The sequence below is a fragment of the Nelumbo nucifera genome, chromosome 6, assembly GCF_055504915.1.
Source record: "Nelumbo nucifera cultivar China Antique chromosome 6, China Antique-T2T, whole genome shotgun sequence".
In the NCBI taxonomy this organism is placed as follows: domain Eukaryota; kingdom Viridiplantae; phylum Streptophyta; class Magnoliopsida; order Proteales; family Nelumbonaceae; genus Nelumbo; species Nelumbo nucifera.
The window spans coordinates 29,300,822-29,323,372 of NC_142654.1; the positions used below are offsets into that span (position 1 = coordinate 29,300,822).

At 44.5% G+C, this 22,551-nt stretch overlaps 2 protein-coding genes across 16 annotated transcripts in view; one reads left to right on the forward strand and one right to left on the reverse strand.

The window, feature by feature from the left end:
• The window catches only part of LOC104598493 (O-fucosyltransferase 29-like), a 62,114-nt gene extending 53,145 nt beyond the window's left edge, over nucleotides 1-8,969 (forward strand). For both annotated transcript variants that reach the window (XM_088889666.1, XM_088889665.1), the window contains exons 8-10: nucleotides 3,702-3,804; nucleotides 4,173-4,501; nucleotides 8,444-8,969. In XM_088889666.1, coding sequence (XP_088745792.1) covers nucleotides 3,702-3,804; nucleotides 4,173-4,501; nucleotides 8,444-8,723 — 712 coding nt within the window. In that variant the 3' untranslated portion in view covers nucleotides 8,724-8,969. The remainder of the gene's footprint in view (nucleotides 1-3,701; nucleotides 3,805-4,172; nucleotides 4,502-8,443) is intronic.
• A 665-nt stretch (nucleotides 8,970-9,634) lies between these two features.
• The window catches only part of LOC104598491 (protein SWOLLEN 1-like), a 41,963-nt gene continuing 29,046 nt past the window's right edge, over nucleotides 9,635-22,551 (reverse strand). For 12 of the 14 annotated variants that reach the window (XM_088889659.1, XM_088889664.1, XM_088889662.1 and 9 more), the window contains 3 exons: nucleotides 21,727-21,829; nucleotides 21,272-21,617; nucleotides 9,635-10,241 (listed from right to left, as the gene is read on the reverse strand). In XM_088889659.1, the coding sequence (XP_088745785.1) occupies nucleotides 21,601-21,617; nucleotides 21,727-21,829 (120 nt within the window). In that variant the 3' untranslated portion in view covers nucleotides 9,635-10,241; nucleotides 21,272-21,600. Of the gene's footprint in view, nucleotides 10,242-10,747; nucleotides 10,804-20,950; nucleotides 21,156-21,271; nucleotides 21,618-21,726; nucleotides 21,830-22,551 lie in introns of all 14 variants that reach the window. The other 2 variants (XM_088889658.1, XM_088889657.1) reach the window with 2 other exon arrangements.

Here is a 22,551-nt window from a genome sequence, read left to right on the forward strand (position 1 = left end):
CAAGGACATAAGTGGAATTGTAAAAATTAAACGGGGACAGTTTTGGCAGAAAAAAATCAAAAAAGTGCTTATTGTTTAAGCACTTAAAAAAGCTGGAAATTTGGGCTTAAAAAATAAGACCTTATTTTTAAAATAAACACTTATTCCAGACTTATTTCCCAAACACCAATAATGCTTAATGGTGTGGTCCTGGCCCAAATAAGCACATATTTTTAAGCACTCCCAAACATGGCTGCATTCTAGAAAGAAGAAGGCCTTACAACAGGTCCTGATATGACATAGTGGTGGTACTTGGGATTTGGACTGAATTGAACACCAAGGGTATTTTTGCCATTTATAATTTTTTTCTGTAGGGTTCAATAATAGGGTTTGATTGTCTAGTTATAGTTTGTTTATGTTTAAAACTTCAAGTCATTGCATAAGTAGGATTAGAGTTATTGAGTCTTCTTTAAATTGAAATAGGATATGACAACTTAGTTTGAGTCCTACCAGGATTATTGAGTCTTTAACAGTTTGACTCCTAAGACTATTATGAGTCTAACAGTTTGACTCCTAGGATTATTATGAGTTTAGAGTCTATAAATATGTATGGACGTTTTACACGAAGGCAATGAATTATATTGAATTTTCTTCGGCTTATGCTAGCTATGGTGAGTGATTTCCATGCCCTAGAGTGATTCTAGGCACCCTATGAGTGATTCCAGGTATTTTTCTCTCTTCTTTCTCTCCCTATTTTCTCTCTTATTCCTTCAAGAATCCATTACAGCCATCGACAGCCATAAAACTCTGATCAAGAAGACCATTCAACATTCTCTACTCTACCGTCCAAGCATGTAGTTGTGGGAAGTACTACTCCCTTTGTAATTGGGGCATATTAACTATTCATCCTCAAGTTCTTCAAAACTCGAGGATGAGTTTTTTTGAACCAGGGGAGAATGATGAAGGAGTTGAAGAGTCAAAATTGGAATTTTATGATATTTTATGTATTTTTGGACAGTAGGGGTATTTTTGTCATTTTGCAATTTTCTGTGGGGTCCAATGATAGGGTTTTAATTGTCTAGTTATAGTTTATGTTTAAAATTTCAGAGTCATTGCATACGGAGGATTAGAGTTATTGAGTCTTCTTTGAATTGAAATAGGATATGACAGCTTAGTTTGAGTCCTACTAGGATTATTAAGTCTAATTGTTTGACTCCTAAGACTATTATGAGTCTAACAATTTGACTCCTAGGATTATTATGAGTTTAGAGTCTATAAATATATATGGATGTTTTATACAAAGGCAATGAAGTTTATTGAGTTTTCTTCAGCTTATGCTAGCTATGTTGAGTGATTTCCATGCCCTAGAGTGATTCTAGGCACCCTGTGAGTGATTCCAGGTATTTTCTCTCTTATTCCTTCAAGAAGCCATTACAGCCATCAACAGCCATAAAACTCTGATCAAGAGGACCATTCAACATTCTCTAAGGACTAGAACTGACCTGGTCCTACATCACACCCCCCCCCCCCCCCTGAAAAATGCACAAGGGAGTTGAAAGAAGAAGCACAAGAAAAGGAACCATCAGAAGAGGTGGTCCATACTGTAGTATCCTCTACAGATTGAACTAGAAAAACTGATTTGAGAACATCTAACAAGCGTAAAAGACTTTCACACGCATTATCCCTTAAACTTCTCCTGAAACCAAAGTCCCAACTCACACCGGAATGAGAGAAGGTAATGAATTGATACATGTCTCTGCTTGTAGTCAGAAAGTGAGTAAAGACTGGGAAAATGGGAACAGAAAGGAGTGTCACCCAGCCAAAGATCTTCCCAAAACAGAGTCCTGGAACCACAACCCTCATCAAATCTAATGAAGGTGAATAAAGTTGGATATACCTCTTGAATTTCTTTCCAAGGAGAGGTTGATGTAGATGTTGGAGCTACCTTTGCATCCTAGCCATTGTTTATCAGCCGATGAATGCTTTCAATAACCTTGTACCACAGCTCATCTCTTTCCAAAGGAAACCTCCATAACCATTTTCCTAGCAACAAAGTGTTTCTTTTAAACAAGCCCTCTAGCCCTAGACCTCCTTTCTCCTTTGTTTTGCAAACTTGTTCCCATTTTACTAGGTTGTCTCTCTTTTCATCCCAGGCTCCCAGAGAAAGTCCCCCATAAGTTTCTCTAACTCCCTTGCTACCCTCACCGGGACTCTAAAGGTGGACATGAAATAAACTGGAAGGTTTGCTAAGGTTGCTCTTATCAAGGTTATCCTCCCACCAATGGAAAGATAGTTCCTCTTCCACATAGCTAGCTTCTTTGTGAATCTCTCCACCATTGGTTTCCAAAAGGCCTCTGATCTTGGGTTCCCTCCCAAGGGTAGTCCTAAGTACTTAAGGGCTATTGCTTTATCTCACACCCAAGAGTCTCGGCTATCCCTCTTAAATTTTCATCTTCCAAAAACCTGCTACCCAACTCTTTCCCCAATTTATCATCAGAGTGGAAACCGATTCAAAGGATTTGATAATTTGCCGCAGATTTGAAACAGAAACTTGGTTTCCTCCCTCACAAAATAAAATGATACCATCTACAAACTGTCTTGTAGTAGTAGATATTATTTGTTCATCTAAAACATCCTCTGGAATGTCATTTGGAGCTGCAATAGTTGGCAATTTAGGTATAGGAGTCTTAAAAGAATCCACATGTCCATGGTAAGGAGTCAAGTCCTCAACATTGAAGATAGGATTAATTCCCATATCATCTGGAAACTCTAAAACATAGGCATTAGAACTTATCTTCTTGATGATTTTGTAAGGACTGCTACTCTTTGAGTTGAGCTTCTTGTACACACCTTTAGGAAGACGCTCTGGTCATATACGAACCATAACCATGTCTTCCTCTTGATAATTTGCCAACTGTCGATGAATATCATCTCTAGCCCTGTATAAATCATTGCTCAATGCATTTTTTCTCCTAACAACATCATGTATCTCTCTTATGTGCCTAGCAAATGCTTCTACTTCAATGCTAGTACATGTATCTGGTGGCAAGGTAACTATGCCAATTGGCCGCTTAGGTTGAATACCAGTCACCACTTCAAATGGACTTTTTCTTGTGGATCTATTTACTGAGCTGTTATAGGCAAACTCAGCTATTGGAAGCACTAGATCCCATCTAGACACCATAAAAGATCTCCCAAGCTTCTATTTACTACCTCAGTCTGACCATCTGTTTGGGGGTGAAACAATGTAGAGAATTTCAGCTGAGCATTGAGTAGTTTCCAAAGTGATTTCCAAAAATAACTCAAACTTGGTATCCATATCTGATACAACAGTAGAGAGTACTCATTAACATGGAATTAGTACATGTAAAATAGTATAAGATAATAGGAGCTTTTTTGTTTTTCAAAAAGAAAAAAAATAAAGCAGACAGGTATTTTTTGGTACCCAAACATGAAATTAGTACATTTAAATAATCTCAAAATTTATGAGTGTATCATACACGTAGCCATAAGAACTGTGCTGACATATCCATACAGATCAAGTTACACAGTAAAATTCTTTTCTCTTCCTCTTTTTCATATTAAAGTGCAGATTTTGTTTCCTTTTCTGTAATGGCATTGACTGCTTGGGACTAATTACATCCTCCTAGTAACCATTATCTGATTTATCATAACTTTCAATGCTTTTCTAGTTTGAAATTCACTATTCACATTCCTAACAGGTTTGAACCTGATATGCTAGCATTTTCTGGTTGTTATTATGGTGGTGGTGACAAGGAAAGAGCCGAGCTTGCTAAAATCAGGAGCCATTGGCCAACACTACCTGTGAGATGTTATCCTTCTCCTATTTCTATGAGTCACATTTCTTGAGGATACACCTGTAGGTCAAGATTTTATTTATTTATTTTGTAAAGCACATTTCTTGATAAAATCCTTGTGTAATTTTTGGTATAATGGAGGCTCACTTCTGTCAGGGCAAAATGACACTTGCATCTTCTCTTCTTTTTTTTTATAAATTCTCTGTATGAATCAGAAGAAAATTAGAAAAGAAAAACTCCTGACTCTTGCAAACTCTGAAAAGATTGATCTTATTACAGATTTTTCAATGCAATTTCCTGCAGCTAAAGAAATAATATAATAGTTATTGCTTTTCAAAAGAAAAAAAAATTAATTGTGTTTCCTTTAATTCACAGCCTTTGAGCCCTGATGGAGAGGGAAAACGAGGCAGATGTCCTTTTACCCCTGAGGAAATGGGTCTGATGCTGAGGGCACTTGGTTTTAGAAATGATACATACCTCTACGTTGCCTCAGGAGAAATATATGGTGGAAAAAAGACTTTGCAGCCCCTTAAAGACCTCTTTCCAAACTTTTACACGAAGGAGATGCTTGCTAATGAAGAATTGAGACCTTTTCTTTCCTTCTCGTCACGCCTTGCTGCCATTGACTACATTGTCTGTGATGAGAGTGACGTATTTGTTACTAATAACAATGGGAATATGGCAAAGATTCTTGCAGGTCGAAGGTAAGGGCAGAAAACTCATGAGTTCACTTCTTTTTTTAAGGAATACTTTTTGCATAGTTGGATGAAGACTCTATTTTCTGAACAAAAGAGAAAAAAATGGATTAATTCAATTAAATTTCTGGGAAAATCAAGATTGTTCATAGGCAGAACTATTTTTTTTATGAAGCATAAAAAAGAACTACTTTTTATTTATCTTTTTTTCACCTATATGCTGATTGCTTTCTTGGTTGGAACTTATTGACTTGTATTATTATTAGTTTTATCACTATTCATTGAACATTTGACTGAAAAGAAGAATTTACCCAAATTGAAACCTAGTTACATTATTTACAGAAACATCTATAATTTTAATTTCTCCTCCACAAGCCACTAGGATAGAGAGATACCTGTTCCAGATTAAAGAACTAGGCTCTTGTCCACTAACAACTGTATATGAGTCTATTTTTTCTCTATGGTAATATGGTTGACATCATGAAGCCATACTTTGGTCCTTACCTAAGACAAGTTTAACCTTTTTATGTCGTTTTGCTCTTAATTGATCTTGTTGAGTGTAAAAAATGAAGGTCCCACACCTGGTTTGAAAAGGCATTAATTCTTAAAACAAAAAACAGAAAATATGTGATTTGTCTCGTAGTTTATTTCTTGATTCTAAAAGAGAAACCAGAAATGCATTCTTGAATTTCTGGTTTCTGAAATGTATTTTCCTCTGGTTGTGGTATGTTTTATAAAGCATACACTATTCAAATAAGGATTCTGATCAAATGGATATAAATCAACTTTCTTTTTTTGTTTTTATTTATACTTGAGACCCAAATCCATTTAAATCTGGGTTGATATGATCCATAGAAGTTTTAAACTAACACTTGTAAGAGGTATATAAGATATTTTGGGTGTGTGTGTGTGTAGACGTGCCCCACAATGTCATAAGGTTGATAGTAGTCTATTCAATCTTATAGAAGTGAAAACATGTCTTTTGTTTTTGAAGTACCTTTTTATATTGGTTTCAAAAAAACAAGGTTATTTTCTCAATCAAATTCACTTGGCAGCCATTAGCCTGAGTGGAGTAAAACCAGAAGAGATCCCAAGGAAGACCCAAGTGCTTTCTGACCAGATGAGCTTCTCTGTATGGTTGGTAACAGCCATTGAAGCTACCTTGTGGAGAGATGCTCACAGAGAGGAAGACGAAGGGTTTGAAGAAGAAATAATACTTGGCAGGAAATAAGTGGATAGTTCTAAGGTGAATTGCACTTATGCGGATTGGGAAGACAAGACTTGGGCAGAGGAAAAGTTACGCAAACAAGGGAGTTTTCTTTGGTGTCAAGAAATGAAAGGGGATTGGCGTGTACCTGGCCATATGCTTAGGTGCTCACCAGTGGCAGTTTGACTTCTAGGACTGTGCAAAGTGTCCAAACATCAAGTGGTAGAGAGTAACAAATAAGTGTGGATCCAGGTTTAATGAGCCACTGTGTTTGGTTTGAGTGGAGCTTTCCCTGCGCAAGACATCTTAAATTGCCACATGAGGAAGAAGGATAGGAGTGAGATTGGCCTGTTTAGCTTGAAGCATTTTAGATAGGGGAGCAGTATCATGCAATGATGGATCATAAGTTGGATCTATCATCGTCTTTCTGAAAACAGATTACAAGGTTATGTGCATCTCAGCAGAGCCTTGCAAACAGAAGAGACTTCAAGAAGAGGTAGTATTCAAGGATACTAAAAGGAAGGTAGTAGCTTTCAGAAAGTTTTTTTTTCAAGGAAGTTTGAAGGAATGGGTAAGAGGAACTTTAAAGCACGGGAGTGGGTGATGACAAGGTTCACTTGTAAAGATGGATCAATCGCAGTGAGTGGCAACCTGAACAAGACATCTTTTAATGATAACCAGGTGTAGGCTAGGGTTGTTGCAGGGGGAGAAAAGTTGGGTACAAAGATCAATTGAAGGCATTGGTTGTAGAAGAAGATGCTATTTCTTGTGACCATTCCCCTGAGGGCAACATGCTGGAAATGCACTTGAATCTAGGGAGCTGCTTGGCAGACTTGGGAAGTCAGGTGGGGCTGGATTCAGAGAGGAGATGGCAAAGGAGATTGTTTTGGAGGCCAACAATTCCCAAAAGGATATTGAGTGGCAATCTGACAGTGATTTGAGCTCTTTAGCTGCAGAAGATGGGAGGAACGAACATTTGAGGAAACAAAAGGGAGCGAAATCTCAAAGTTTTCAAAAGTGACGTGGCGTTGAGGATAAGGTGGACAATGTTTCATTTTCCCAAGTATTCATATGAAAATTGGGGGTGAACTAAGGAAAGAAAAGAAATGCAGTTTCGTCTGAAGTTTTTAAAAAAAGTAATGATTCTTTGGTTAACTTGAAAAAATCCAATAATTGGCTCATGTTGCTAAAGTTTTTTGTCTCTTAAAGGAAGGGCTTATTGAGGTTGATCCTTGTAGTAAATATAAAAGGGTACTATAAAAGGAGGGGGATAAAGGAAAAACTAGAACTAAGAAAAGTGAAAGAATCAGCTTTAAATGTAGTTCATCTGGAAAAAAGGTGAAGGAAGAAAGAGGAAATGATTCAGTTACCCAAAAAAGAAAATGTTTTATCAAATATGGAGGAGGATTGGGGGACTGAGGTTGAACAAGAGGAAGAGAAAGAAGGTGAAGAGGCTAATGAGGATAGAGATTGATCGAGTGAGGAAAGGAGTATGGACCTGGATAATAAAGTGAAAACTGAAATCCAAATAAGCAAGTTGTTGGGATTATGTTTTACCAAAGGAGAAGAATTTGAGGAAAAAAATCCAGGAGTTGGAGAAGTGTGTGCTGAGAGAGGAAAGTTAGCAAGGGGAGAGCCCTCTGGGAAGGTTAATGGGGCTATTTTCTGCTATGAAATCTTAAAGGGAATTCCCCAGGTCTTGAGTTTTGTTTGGGCCTTGACAGTGTAATTTTGCTTTGTTCAATAAGGTTTTGGGGAGTTAAAGTCTGTACTCAAAGGGATGGGGAAATCTTCAATGTTTGGGGTGTGGGCTTTGAATTTTCTTTTATATTTACTATCAAAAAATTGTTTTTACTTCAAACTATGAGGGGCATCACTACCTGAAAGCATGGATACTTGTCAATAAGGAACCACATTACCCTCATTAAGAAGGCCCTCTGCTATTTCTCTATGTATCCTTTCATATTCTTTTTAAATAGCTGGTAAATAATAGGTACAGATCACAACAAGTGTATTATACCTGTTTGCATGTAGTAGAGGGTTCAATCAGTTTGATAGGCCGGGGTGAAGTTTGTTATCTAAGAAAGGAGGTCTACAATTAATAGTCCAACAAAACACAAGGTGCATAGCAAAAAGTGATTCATGGTGCAGCACATGTAGGAGTTCCTCATGGAGGTGATTTTAGTGATTAAGGATGAGGCAAAGAACTTGCTAACAACTGAAGAATAAACAGGAAATTAGGAAGAACGAGAACTTCTAATAACCCATTACTAATTCTACTAAACATTTACTTTGTAATCCCATCAGACGGGATTTGATCCCAAGTCTCCACTACAACCAACAGGAGACCTTACTAACCAGCCAGTTGGCACCATGCAACAATTCTCCCACCAGAGCTAGTGGGCACTGTCATAAGTGACTGGGGACAATAAGGTATAGGAAGCAAGACCTAGGAGGTCACCCAAGGACCCATCTAAAATATTTTGGCATTCATGGTCATGGAACTATCACAATTTTACCACCATGGAGACCTCTCTTACTGGCAAGAGTGGATGCCTTTTAAGTTTGCATGGACACTTGCATTTGGTATAATTTTTTTTTTATAATTATCACGGAACCATTTGAATTTATATGTACTGCATGTTCGTCTTCAATTTTGGGATTCTAGTGGTTCGTTCCTCTTCGTTGCTAGGTCATCCTAGTTCATTTTATTAATTTTTTTTGTTCCATGTCATGGATCATAGGAGGTACATGGGGCACAAAAGGACTATCAGACCCAATGCAAAAAAGCTGCGTTCGCTGTTCATGATGAGGCAGAAGATGGACTGGGATACATTTGCCATGAAGGTGAAATCATGCCAGAGAGGTTTCATGGGAGAACCAGAGGAAATGAGACCAGGACGAGGTGACTTCCATGAATTCCCGTCCTCTTGCATCTGCCGAAAACCACACAAAGATTATGTTGAAGATAGAAATAATACACTCGTACACAACAGCCAGTGGGACAGTATTCCATTGCCTTAAAGAGGGGATGAATCAGAAACAATATAACGAGTTAGGCCATGAACAAAAGCTGCACGGGTTTGACGAGGGAAGAATGAACAAATATTAAATACCTAATTATCATCATATGGAGATATTGACGAAAATTGGTTACTGTCGGATTAGAAATTACAAGTGGCAAATATCTGTTCTACATGATCATCATCCATCCCATCTAGACTCTTGGCTGAAACAATTTGTGCGGTGCTCATAAATCTTTGGTCCTCAAGCCGAGCATCTGTTCCATATCGTCTGGATCCAATGTTGATCTTTTCTTCTATAAATCCCTGATTGCAGTTCCAACAAACGCTAGATGATAAGACCCATGAAGAAAATACATTGTAGAGAGCGAACCAGCTAACATACCAATCAAGCCACCCGTCGTATTACATTGTAGACTGGTTGCTCCAAAACTCCCACACTTAATTCTTAACCAAGAAACCCTGAATCCTTGATGTTAAATATATCTGTGGGGCGAGTTTGAAAACCTATTTTGTTGAAAGTATGCCATGTTCGGAAGATTAAAATTAAAAGTAGCATATCACAAGATAGACCAAACACACTAACACGTTTAAATTTGAAACATTTCAATTCTTATTACAGCCCCATCTAATTTGTTAGAGTGTAGCTTTCATCGTAGAAAGGTTTAAGATATACATCAAGTATTATAAAAAAATGGTTTTCAAGGCACTGGAGCTCTTGTTGACATTTATATGCGTATGCAATGTCATACAAGACACCATCCAGCACTTGGGCATGCGCACATAGAATCCGTGCGAGTACGACATTGGATATCAAATTGTAATTAATGGAGGGTATTGCCGTATTGGTATCGTACTTGTGTCAGACATGCCGAAATATAAAGCAAGCATTAGTTTCATTGGAGAATCAGATTTCAAGTTTAAAAATCAATCCTGCAAATACTTATTTCACCCACAAATCAAAATTGTATCCCATTATCCCAAGGACCAATGCCACCGCATACATGACTTCATGTCGCTTTTTTGTGATTGATACAACACTTTTTTATTTGTTAAATAACAATCTGGCCGGAGGGGCCCGAGAACTTTATAAATCTAAACTCTGATGCATCCTTTGACAGTGGTGGGATTATTCAATCATCAGGGATCACAATGGTGGGATTATTCAATTTCATCATTAGACGGTGTCCTGTAGTTCAGTTCTAGCAGAAGCTTTGGCGTTTGGTATGGGTCTGGCCATATGAAGACACCTCATGTCCCTCCCTCTGCTATCATCGACGATATCAGGCCCTTGGTTCAGGACTTTGTAAATCTATGCTTCCATCATATCTTTTTCTTTTGACATCAAAATAGAGTAGTTCTTGTGATAGCCTATAAGGCACTTCCTGTTCCCGGCGTCCTCTGGGATCTCAATTATCTTCCTGGATGGCTTCTCACTTTCTCAGAGTGGCTTATGCGGATCTTCCCCCTCTCGTGGCTGACTTTTCTGTCTCAACTCTCAAGATAATGGAATCTTACCCTACAAGAGATGGCATTCTGGCATTTTAGTTTAAATTATCATCACCATTTGACGTCCAAGAACGAACTACGAAATGAATCCATAAATGAGTTCCGTATTGGATCAAGGGGATGTAAAGCCCCCCGCTCGAACTTGAACATGTTATATAGAGTATAGATAACAAATAAATAAATAAAATTGATCCAAGTAGAAAAGCTCTGATGAGACTGTTGGATACTTGGATCCAACGGGATAGAATGGTCCACCGTCAAAGTTCTAACAAGGAGAAATTTGAAGCTGTGTGCATGACAAGTTAGCATGGGTTATGGTAAAAAAGTAATTAAAATCAACATTCTTTTAATTCAAAAGACTAACGAAATGGGGGTACGTGTCATGCACAGTAGGCTTCAAAACAGCCCAGGCTGCTTGGACCCTATAGAAGGCCCTAAAAAGTTAAAAACTTTACTGTAACAGAAGACAAATGGACAAAGCGACCGCGAGGCCCTCAACCATCAAAACCATCTCACCTTCAGAAATACTCGGGACCCTAAAAACAGTTAAAAACCAATCTGAATTCACTGCCCTGAACCCAACCACAAAAAGTGCACATGAGACTTGACAAATACAAATATGGATAAAATTTAAGGTAAAAATTCTAATTGGGTATTCAATGAACTTAATTCGAATTGAGTATTACATAACCTTGATAATTTCTAATTACAATGGCTCTTTCCAATAAGTCTGATGACATGATTACATGAGAATCCTTTGACACGTTATTGTTTTCCCATGGAAAACAAAAATGGTTAAATTTCAGATAGCACCATGATAAAATTCCAGATGGGGGAAGCATTTCAGCATTAAAGTAGTCTCGGAGAAGAATAAGCCCCCAGAGAGGAAAAATGATGGAGAAAACAAAACACCCAGGTTTATCGCCCCCTGTACAAGGTATGATGTATACAACTAACAGATAAAATAGACTATTATTATTATTATCATCATCATCTAATATAATTGCCTATCTACAACATTTTAAACTGCATCAATCAAATGACAGTTTCTGAAATCACAGTACAACCCTCCACAGTTGGTAACATAAATCCATTGGAGAACATAAAAGAGATGCCAGAGTTTTTGGCCCGACCTCGTAATCACTCAACACGTGGCATAGGCAAACAAATCGGCACAACAGCGCACCCAGGGCGCAAGCACCAAAGGGAGGAAACCAGCAGTCCGAACTCCCTACTAGGAGCCTGAACTCCCTACGAGGAGCTCGATCTCCCTACTAAGAGCCCGATCTCCCTACTAAGAGCCCGAACTCCCTACGAGGAGCCCGAACTCCCTACTAGGAGCCCGAACTCTCCCTTAGGCCCCGAACCACACAAGGCAATGACCCGAACTGGCCCGCCTCATAGCAGTTCGGGACACTCCCCTATCCGAACTCAAGACTTCACCTCGCTCGCCACTCCAACACTTCGCCTCCAGGACGCCGAACTGAACAAACGTACAATACCTGACACCGAGGAGGTCCGTATCCAAGGGCGGCGCACCTGACTAACTTGGGATCTGACGCTTGATAGCCACAATTCAACGGTTACCTGCCACCGTCATCGCCAGTCGCAGAGACGGCTCTGACAAAAGGGAGCAGTGGCGGTTCTGTCCAGTAGAGGGGATGACACCCGAACTGGCAGGAGCCCAGAGGCAATCATACCCGACTTGACAGAAGCTTAGGAGTGAGTGCACGAGGTGGCTATAAAAGGCTCCCTACCCCCCAAGAACAAGGTACGTGAACTTTGCGCCATCTGGTTTTATCTTGCCTAAGAATTCTAACTTGAGCTTTGGAGCATTCATACCGGGTTCCCCCCGGAGCTTCCTCATCTTCTCTGTTTCAGGCTCCCTATAGCTCCGTTCAGAGGCAAGGTCGTTGACAGTTAGGACCAGCCGGATTGCGCACCATCAATTGACGTCGTCTGTGGGAAACGCTTCTAAAAGCCTCCCTCTAAACTCTCATAACCTCTTTTCTCCAAAAACCCCAACACTCATGGCTTCTTCCAGCAACGCCGAACGTGGCACGGAGACAAACACCACCGGGGAACAACTTCAAGTCCCCGTGGTGTGCGTCGGACAGTTCACCATCCCCCTTTCGGTGGATGGGATCCCCAGCTTGAATGCGCCACAAGCAGTGGTGCCCGTAAACCTTCCTGCCATGAGCATCCCCTTTCCTCTCCCTATCGAGACAACCTTTACTGAACCAACTGTCGTTCCCCTGGCAACCAGCCAAAACCGGTTGGACGACCTGATGCAATGCATGCGGGCAATGCAAGCCCAAATGCAACAATTCCAGCAACACCAGCTCCAGCAGCACCAAGTACTGCACAACATCTCCCAGTATCACCATCAACAGCAGTTCCCCCAACTGTCGCTGAACCAACCACTACTTCCACCTCGGCACCCTGCTCCAAAGCCGGTTAAGGCCTCCCCACAGGATGGACGCCCCCACCAGGGTAAAGCCTCCCGGCCCCAGAACCCCCCTAACAGCCAGGCCTCGTCCCCAGGCCGAAGAGAGAAAAATCACCCCCGCCTCGCAGCTCGCAGGCGGGTCAGAAACCTCGCCTGCAAGGTCAACACCTCGGCGCTCCAGGCCCGAGTTCCCGCTCACAAAGAACCGATTCAGCGCCCTGGCAGCAGACTACCAGCATTCCGGGCCCATCGAGCTCGGCAACATAGAGGCCAGCAGCGCCAGTACCAGGCCCACTCAACAACGAAGGCACCGGCGAAGTCGCCGAACTGCCACCTGTGTCCTACCCGAGCTTAGAGGTAACGAAGAGACGACCTCGGACGAGGTAAAAGCTGCCCCGATTCTCTCAGTTCCTTCCCCCCTCGCATCAGAACTCCTGGCGGTCCCCATGCCTAGAGATTTCAAGCTCCCACCTTTGGACAAGTATGATGGGTCCTTCGACCCCAACGACCACGTTGATGCTTTCCAGTCCCAAATGCACCTCGCCAGGGCCAGTGAATCGTGCATGTGCGTGGCCTTCACCACCACCTTCAGGGGGGTAGCCCGCACTTGGTACAGGAACCTGGCTCCCGGGTCGATAAGATGCTGGGCCCAGTTCGTGCAGGTCTTCACCGCACACTTTGTCACCAGCAAGCGGTGCCCCAGAACAGAGGAAAGCATCTTCGGAGTAGTCTAGAGAGAAGAAGAATCCATCTGGGGCTACATCAAGCGGTTCAATGAAGTGTGCTTACAGATACCGCGGTTAGACCCCGCGGTGCAGCTCGCGGCGGCCAAGGGAGGAGTAACGCACAAAGAGTTCAAATGGCACATGGTAGCTAACCAGCCCGCAATTGTGGCCGAATTCCTCAAGCTCGCGGATAAGTTCATGAGAACAGAGGAAGAAATCAACCAACGGACCGAAAGTGGGAACGAGAAAAGAAAGAGGGAAGGCAAGCCCTCCAACCCAATCGACAGAAAAAACCCGGCCCGGGAGTCGAAACCGAACCAGTCGTTCCGATCTCCCTTAGCAGTTCGAACGGATTACACGCCGTTAAACACGAGGCGGACCGAGATCTTAATGACGATCAAGGACGCCCCATACGTAAAGTGGCCACCTCGCCTAAAGGGAAATCCGAACGAGAGAAATAAAAATTTGTACTGTAGTTTCCATGGAGACCACGGTCATAGTATCGAACAATGTAATAATCTCCGGGACGAGATAGAGGGACTCATCCGTCGCGAATACTTAAGGAATTTTGTACAGCATGATAATGATAATAATAATAACAATAAGGAATGTCGGCAAGGGGAGCACGGAAAGGATGCCCCCGAATCTAGCAGCAGACCAGCCGAACCGTTGCAGCGACAGCCTCCGGAAGAGAGGCCAGTTCGGGGAACCATCCATGTAATTGTGGGAGGTTCGGTGGTAGCAGGGTGTACTTCGGCAGCGGCCCGGACGTCAGTTCGCGAAGCAGCCCAAGAGGAACAGAACCCCCCCAAAGAGACCAAAGACTGAAGAGTCAATCTTCTTCAGGGAAGACGATGCGCGAGGAGTCCACTACCCCCACGATGACGCGTTTGTCATTAAACTAAGGATCAGCGACTTCGAGGTCAGGCGCGTACTCGTGGATTCGGGCAACTCGGAGGACATCCTCATCAAGTCAGCATTTGACCAACTACAGTTACAAAAGAGCAAGCTGAAGCCCGCGAACACTCCTCTTGTGGGTTTCAGCGGAGAGGAAGTCAAGCCCCTCGGAAAAATAACAGTACCTGTGGAAGTCGACACATGGCCTTATGCGGTCAGACTCAACCATGATTTCCTGGTGGTCGCGACCCCTTCCCCATACAATGCCATAATAGGGCGGCCAATTACGCATATCCTGCGAGCAGTAGTCTCCACATACTATTTGGCAATGAAGTTCCCTACAGACTTCGGTGTGGGGGTAGTGCGGGGCGACCAGCTCAAGTTCCGCAAGTGTTATGTTGCCGCCCTGAAGGGAAAAACCAAGGTGGCCGATGACCTTGAACTGGAGCGGCCTACGGAGCAAGGCGAGGAATGAGCTTCGCCCACAAGAAACGGTCGCAGTCCCGACTTCAGCTACAGACCCAGCTCGCACACTACAGATCGATGCTTCCGTCGAGGAACCACTACGAACCGAACTGGTGAGTTTTTTACTTCAAAATTTAGATATTTTTGCCTAGTCTGCGACCGACATGCTCAGTATTAACCCCAGCCTGATAACTCACAAACTTAATATTGACCCTGTTGTCAGACCCGTTAAACAGAAGAAACGCAACTTAGCCTCAGAGTGCTGGAGGGCGGTCGACGAGGAGGTCGAAAAGCTCCTCGTAGCAGATTTCATAAAGGAAGTCCATTAACCGAGCTGGGTAGCCAACCCAGTGCTGGTGAAAAAGGCAAACGGCAAGTGGCGCATGTGCGTCGACTACACCGACCTGAACCGAGCTTGCCCGAAAGATTGCTTCCCCCTCCCCAGAATTGACCGCCTAGTGGACGCGACCTCGGGACATGAGTTGCTAAGCTTCCTGGACGCCTACTCGGGCTACAACCAAATCAGGATGGACCAGTCCGATGAGGAAAAAACCAACTTCATAACCGAGTTCGGCCTGTACTGCTACAAGGTCATGCCCTTCGGATTAAAAAATGCCGGGGCAACCTTCCAAAGACTTGTAAATAGGCTGTTTCGGCCCTTGATTGGCACGAAGATAGAATGTTATGTAGACGACATGGTCGTCAAGACGCAGTTTTCACAGGAATTAATACAAGACTTAGATTCTGCATTCCAAATCCTGGGTCATCGAACTCAGCGAGTACGACCTCCAGTACAAGCCAAGAACTGCTATTAAGGCCCAAGCCTTGGCGGATTTTATCGTCGAGTGCACGTTTAGCCTCGAAGCCCCTGAGCCGGTCGAGCCCGAGATCCCCAATTCAGGCGAGCCCGGAGCTCCCAAGCCAATAGAGTCTAAACCCCGTGAAGTAGCAGCCAGTGTAGCATCTCTCCTGGTTAGGCCAAACGCGAACTGGGATGAGGAGCCCTGGATCCTTCACGTAGATGGCTCCTCGAACCAGCAGGGCAGCGGGGCTGGAATAGTATTATGCGGCCCGAACGGAACGAAATTAGAATACGCATTACGCTTTGAGTTCGCGGCATCCAACAACGAGGCGGAGTACGAGGCACTGATAGTCGGGTTGAACCTAGCGCGCAAGGTCGGAGCAAAGCACGTAGTTATCTGCAGTGATTCCCAGCTCGTGGACAACCAGGTTATGGGCGAATACGAAGCACGCGAGCTCACTATGATTGCATACTTGGCAAAAGTAGAGGCTCTGCTCAACTTCTAGTCACACTTCATCAGGCAAATCCTGATGTCAGAAAACACACGCCCTGTCCCGATTAGCCAGCACGAGTCACAATGCCATGAGAACCGTGTACAGAGGACTTACCTCGGCCCAGCATTCTCGATGGGGCAGAAGAGGTCGCTCTCGTCCTTGAAGCAGAGTCGAGCTGGATCAACCCACTCGCGAGCTTCTTGCTAGATAGAACCCTCCCTACGGACCGCAATGCAGCCAAGAGGGTCAGTGCCAGGCAGCCAAATACGTCATAATAGACGAACGGTTGTACCGACGATCCTACACGCTCCCCTACCTGTGTTGCTTGCGACCTGCCGAAGCCGAGCTAGTACTCCGCGACACTCATGAAGGTACTTCGACAAGGATACTACTGGCCAACGATGAAGGCAAAAACCGTCGAGCTCGTCAGAAAATGCGACAAGTGTCAGAAGCATGCCAATATCCACCATCAGCCTGCTGCCGACCTCAAGTACCTCACCAGTCCATGGCCCTTAGCACAATGGGGCATCGACCTCCTGGGGCCATTCCCGCCAGGAACAGGTGGGAGAAAGTTCCTAGTGGTGGCAATAGATTACTTCACAAAGTGGATAGAAGTTGAACCTCTGGCAACAGTCACAGCCCGAAACATACAGAACTTCTTTTAGAAGAACATAGTATGTCACTTCGGACTACCTTGGGTACTGATCTCCGACAACGGCAAACAGTTCGAGGATATCAAGTTCCAAGAATGGTGCTAAAATATGGGAATTTGTCAGAACTTCACATCGGTCGCACACCCGCAGGCAAATGGTCAGACAAAAGTAATGAATAGAGCCATCCTCCGCGGACTGAAAGCACGACTAGACCGAGCTAAAGGGTTGTGGGTGGACGAGCTACCAAGTGTTCTGTGGGCTCACCGAACTACGGAAAAAACCGCCACGGGAGAGACCCCCTTTAACCTCACCTACGGCACCGAAGCGGTAATCCCGGCAGAAATCGAAATACTTACACTGCGACTAGAAGCATATGACGATCAGACAAACGGAGACGAGTTACGCACCAACCTCGACCTACTGGATGAGGTAAGAGACCTCGCGCACATCCGAACAGCGGTCTAGCAGCAAAAAGTAGCTTGGTACTACAACGCCAGAGTAAAGAAGAGCTTCCGCGTCGGCGACCTGGTTCTCAGTAAGATGATGGTACCCGAACCCAGCGTGGGCAAACTCGGACCAAAATGGGAAGGACCCTACAGAGTAAAGAAAGCACTCGGGAGGGCATACGAGCTCGAAACCTTAGAGGGTAAGCAAGTACCCCGAGCATGGAACATCGTCAACTTAAGGCGATACTACCTATAGACCACCAAGCGAAGTGGATAAAATCGCCACCAAAGCCTAAGGGCTAGGATGCCGAGCTAACGAAGAAACCTCGGCATAAGCAAGCAAAGAAGGCCAAAGGCAAAACGGAGACAACGAACTAATAGGGACATTGGCATCTCAAAGACCACCAAAACAGGTCACGCGAGTGCGATAACGCGAGCAGGAAACAGATCAGACGTATGGTCAGTTCGGCAACTACGTTCAGTTCGGGAGAAAGAACAACCAACACTGAACCAAAAGAAAAGTCATTCCATTTCAAAGTAAGGTAGTACATTTCAAAAAAAAAAATTACAGGCCCGGAGTTACTTCTTCATTATCAGAAGACATTTCAACGATACCCGAAGGCCCTGCCTCGCCCTCGGAATCTGGCTCACCATCAGCAGCATTGGCCATCTCTTGAGTTATGTGCGAAGTGGATATGGCACTAATATCGAGCTCGGGGTACGTATTCCAGATCATCCACCAGCTTAGCTTGAAACCCTTTCGGTACGAATCCACCATTAGGTCATCAAAGCCCGGCGAGGCGATGTGCTTCACTACGACTCCTATGGCCTCGGCATCTCTCTGAGACCTTGTCTGCCTGGCCTCTGCAGCACGAGCAGCTACCTCAGCAGCTCGGGAAGCCGCATTAGCAGCTCGGGAAGTCGTCTCGGCAGCATGAAGAGCCTCTTCAGCAGCTCACGCCTGCTTCGAGCTCCTTTCCACCTGGGCCGCCAAGGCGTGGATAGAAGAGTTCACCTACCAAAAAGAACGAGTGATCAAAAGAACGACAGCAAGAAGGATAAAAGCAAAAGAGCTCGATAAAAAGTCTGACTTACCACCATGGCATGAGTAACAGCACGGCAGGCCACCTGGTGCAGAGGGAGATCAGTCCACGCCGCGACCTCCTCGAATTAAATGGCTTCCTTACTCTTCTGAAGAGATTAGGTCGGCGACAGCACACTCATGAATTCCCCTGGGGCCCCCGAGCCCAAGGGCCCAGCTCGCTTACGAGCAGACCCAGAGTAAGCAGGAGCACCAGAGTAGGTGGGAGCCCCCATGTAAGTAGTCTCAGCATACAAGCCCCTTGCCGCTTCTTGCATTGGAGGAGCCATCTCGAGCTCCCTGGGCGGATCCCCTGACGGGTAGTCTAGTACCTCGGGCTCCGCATCCCGGGGCAGCTCGGCACGAGTTCGCTTAGCGACTCGCTTCCTCCTCTTCATGCCTTGAAACAAGCCCACCACGAGTCCCTCCTGAGTCCATCACACCTGCAAAAAAGAGTTCGACATCAGAAAAAAGCCAGACAGAGCAAAATAGAACCTCCCGTCAGGGGATCCGCCAGATACTGTTGGCACTTTAGCCCAAGCCGCGCCCATTGCCGGAGGCCCTTCACCGTCTCTTTGTCAAGCGTAACACCGGAGTCAGGGGCGGCCACCCCCCACCCGGTCTGAAACAGTCACCTCAGCACACTTCGCACCCCAAAGTAGTCCCGCTTCCACGCGGGACATTGTTAGGAAGATCATGTAAAAGCTTAAAACCCGGGCGAGGAGACAAGTAATACGCCCGCCTACGCCCGGGGAGGAGACCCGCTTGCTTCTTAAGCATTAAGATGGAATAGAAGATCTCCAAGTCTAAAGGAAAGCCCTGTTCGCTAAATAGGGAGATTGTCCCCACCAAATTACGAATGGAGTTCGGGTGAAGCTGGCCGACCGTAACGCCGAAGTGATTCAAAACCTCGACAAGGAGGGGATGGAAAGGCAATCGCAGCCCCGCAGCGGGCTGCTCACGGAATATCACGATCTCATCAGGACTGTGTTCCCAAGGAAAGCTACCCGAAGGTATGAAATAAGCGTACTCCCCAGGCAAATTGTAATAGGTAATAAGGGATTGGAGCCCCTCAGGCGTCATGGTCGAGGGGGCGAACTTGTCTAACGTCCGACCCCGACGAGAGGTGTACACCAAACTACCCGAGGCGACTCAACCTACGGGTTCGAACTCTTCCTCGAGCTCTACCTCCGGCTCGCTATGACTATCAGGGAATGCGACTCGGTTCGTAGAACCTGCATCTGACCCACTTGAAGAACCGTCTGAGCATTCCGAGCTAGACATCGAGGAGAGAAGGTGGATTCCAGAAAGGTACTCACCCGGAAAAAAGCTTGAACAAGACTACGGGAACTTGAACGAGCGAAAACCTTGAAACGCGAACTGAAAGCCTGGGCGCGAGTTAAAACTTGGACGCGAGCTCAAGAGGCAGCACAGAAGTGACAAAGCGACTGGAGTCCCCCACTATTTATACCCACAGTGACCGAGAAGCAACAACACAGATCAAAGCCAATCCGACGGCCTGCAGTCGCGCTGATCGCATGTCCCCTGAGACCGAGACATGATTGGTGCACGTCTTTTTGAAACTGACAGAGCGCCGGCGCATGTCTTTCTGAAACTGACAGAACGACAGTGCACGTCTCCTCACATTAAAAGCGACAACGGCACGTTTTCAAAATTTGAAAGGACGCCTGTTGTCACGTCTCCCAGCGGCGCTTTTTGATTTTGAAATAAAGCGCGCACCGTCACGTTTGGCAGCATTTGTAGGCAGGTCAGCGCGTTTTCCGTCTTTTGGGCGCTCAAAGAAACTAACCCTGACAACGCACCTCGCGCTATCAGTCAACCGAGATTCGAAGTACGGGACAAATCCACCTGCCACCTTGCGAACTCCCCGCACCAAGGCAAGACCCTTAGCACGAGGAGTGGGGGGCAATTGATGAAGATTTGGCCAGACCTCGTAATCACTCAACACGTGGCAAAGGCAAACAGCTCGGCACAACAGCACACCCAAGGCGCAAGCACCAAAGGGAGGAAACCAGCAGTCCAAACTCCCTACTAGGAGCCTGAACTCCCTACAAGGAGCCCGATCTCCCTAATAAGAGCCCGAACTCTCCCTTAGGCCCCGAGCCACACAGGGCAATGACCCGAACTGGCCCGCCTCATGGCAGTTCGGGACACTCCCCTATCCGAACTCAAGACTTCACCTCACTCGCCACTCCAGCACTTCGCCTCTAAGACGCCGAACTGAACAAACGTACCATACCTGACACCGAGGAGGTCCGTATCCAAGGGCGGCGCACCTGACTAACTTGGGATCTGATGCTTGACAGCCGCACTTCAACGGTCACCTGCCACCGTCATCGCCAGTCGCAGAGACGGCTCCGACAAAATGGAGCAGTGGCGGTTCTGTCTAGCAGAGGGGATGACACCCGAACTGGTAGGAGCCCAGAGGCAATCATACCTGACCTGACAGAAGCTTAGGAGTGAGTGCACGAGGTGGCTATAAAAGGCTCCCTACCCCCCAAGAACAAGGTACGTGAACTTTGCGCCATCTAGTTTTATCTTGCCTAAAAATTCTAACTTGAGCTTCGGAGCATTCATACCGGGTTCCCCCCGGAGTTTCCTCATCTTCTCTGTTTCAGGCTCCCTGTAGCTCCGTTCAGAGGCAAGGTCGTTGTCAGCTAGGACCAGCCGGATTGCGCACCATCACCTTCCATCAGTGACTCCAGCACCATCTAGAAGACAGCCAAGGTCAGTGCTAATTTACCCCGACTTCAATTGTTTGAGATGACCGGTTAATCCCCATGAAGCCTTCTCAACAGACTTGAAAAGGATAAATTTGTGCCAAAGGAGCAGAGCCTGACTATAGTATCTTCTAAGAATAAAATGATGCTGGAGCCACTAACAAAGATGACCTGTACAGTGATTAATATCTCAATTCCAACACATACTCAACTGGAATTAAAATTTTGGTGCAATCTAAATTTTCATAAGCCCAAAAATACTACAAAAATTGTATAGAGAGTCATACCTGTGGATACATGTCAACAGGCAACGAGGGCAGCATATGTTGTCCTGATCACCTTGAATTTGTCCCTGAAAAATGCCGAACTAAATGTGCATGGTTTCCTATAAAATATTTTCTTTGGGAAGAAACCTAGAGAAAGCAGTGCTCATACTAGTTCAAAAAAAAAACTAAATTTGGTATAAGCCTCTTATCGCACATTACATGTGAAACCCAAGAAAAAATAATGGTTTTCCATGGCTCTCTCCTAAAATCTGACAATTACTATTTACACAAACTACAGAAGATATTTGGCACTCAATGGTTTAGTTCTTGGCACATGGCAGAAGCTCCTCTTAGCTGTGGTTATTTCCTGTTGCAATGAAAAGGGTTAGATTTGAATGTTGCGGCAAATGAAAATTACAAAAGACAAGAGAATTTACTGTATATTTTCAGAAACAACACAGAGATGATGTGTTTACCCCTTGATGATGGAGCACTTCTATGTTGAGTTTTGGTATTCTTGTCATGTGGAGCAGAAGGTATCTTGGAGATAATATAGGAGCTCTGTAGCCCTTCCAATAGCTGTAGGCATGAAAATAATGTGTCAATTCACATCAAAACATGCAAAAGCTTGCTGGCTAAGGCATATCCATGCATAACGCCAAGAAAAAGGAAATGTCTCAAGGCAAATAAGGAATCATCATCCTATAAGTCATAAATCTGTATATAAGATATTAAGTATGCACATAGGATACTTCAAACCACAGCCAACTCTATATCAAAAATCACATCCATTGTTTTGGTTGATATGAAGACAATTCAATAGGTAGAGAGAGAAACTTGGGTGGGCCTGGGTTGAACAGTTCTTAAATTTTGAAGGGGCCCAGCCCATACAATGAAAATTTTGAAGGGGCCCACTCCAGGGTATCCTCACAGGGCCAAAAATTTTCAACCTTAGTTTCTAAAGAATTATATTATTTACTCCAACCAAAAAAACACAACAACGCCACATAATCCAACATTCCTAAGACTACAAAATCAGCCCCCCCCCCAACAATGAATTAGATAACACTCCTTCCATTAGCATAGTCATAGAACTTCCATATATCCAACACCTTAATGCAACTCAGCCCTCCAATTTCCAAATTATTCGTTTTCCTCTAATTATCTCCCTATACTCTTCTGTGAGCTTTTCGGATCTCTTTTTGTTTTGTCAATGTCAGATGCTCTCTTAAATGGATCTAGTATCCATGTTGGTACATATATTGGATTCTGGCAACCAAATTATTTGGATTCTTGAAGAA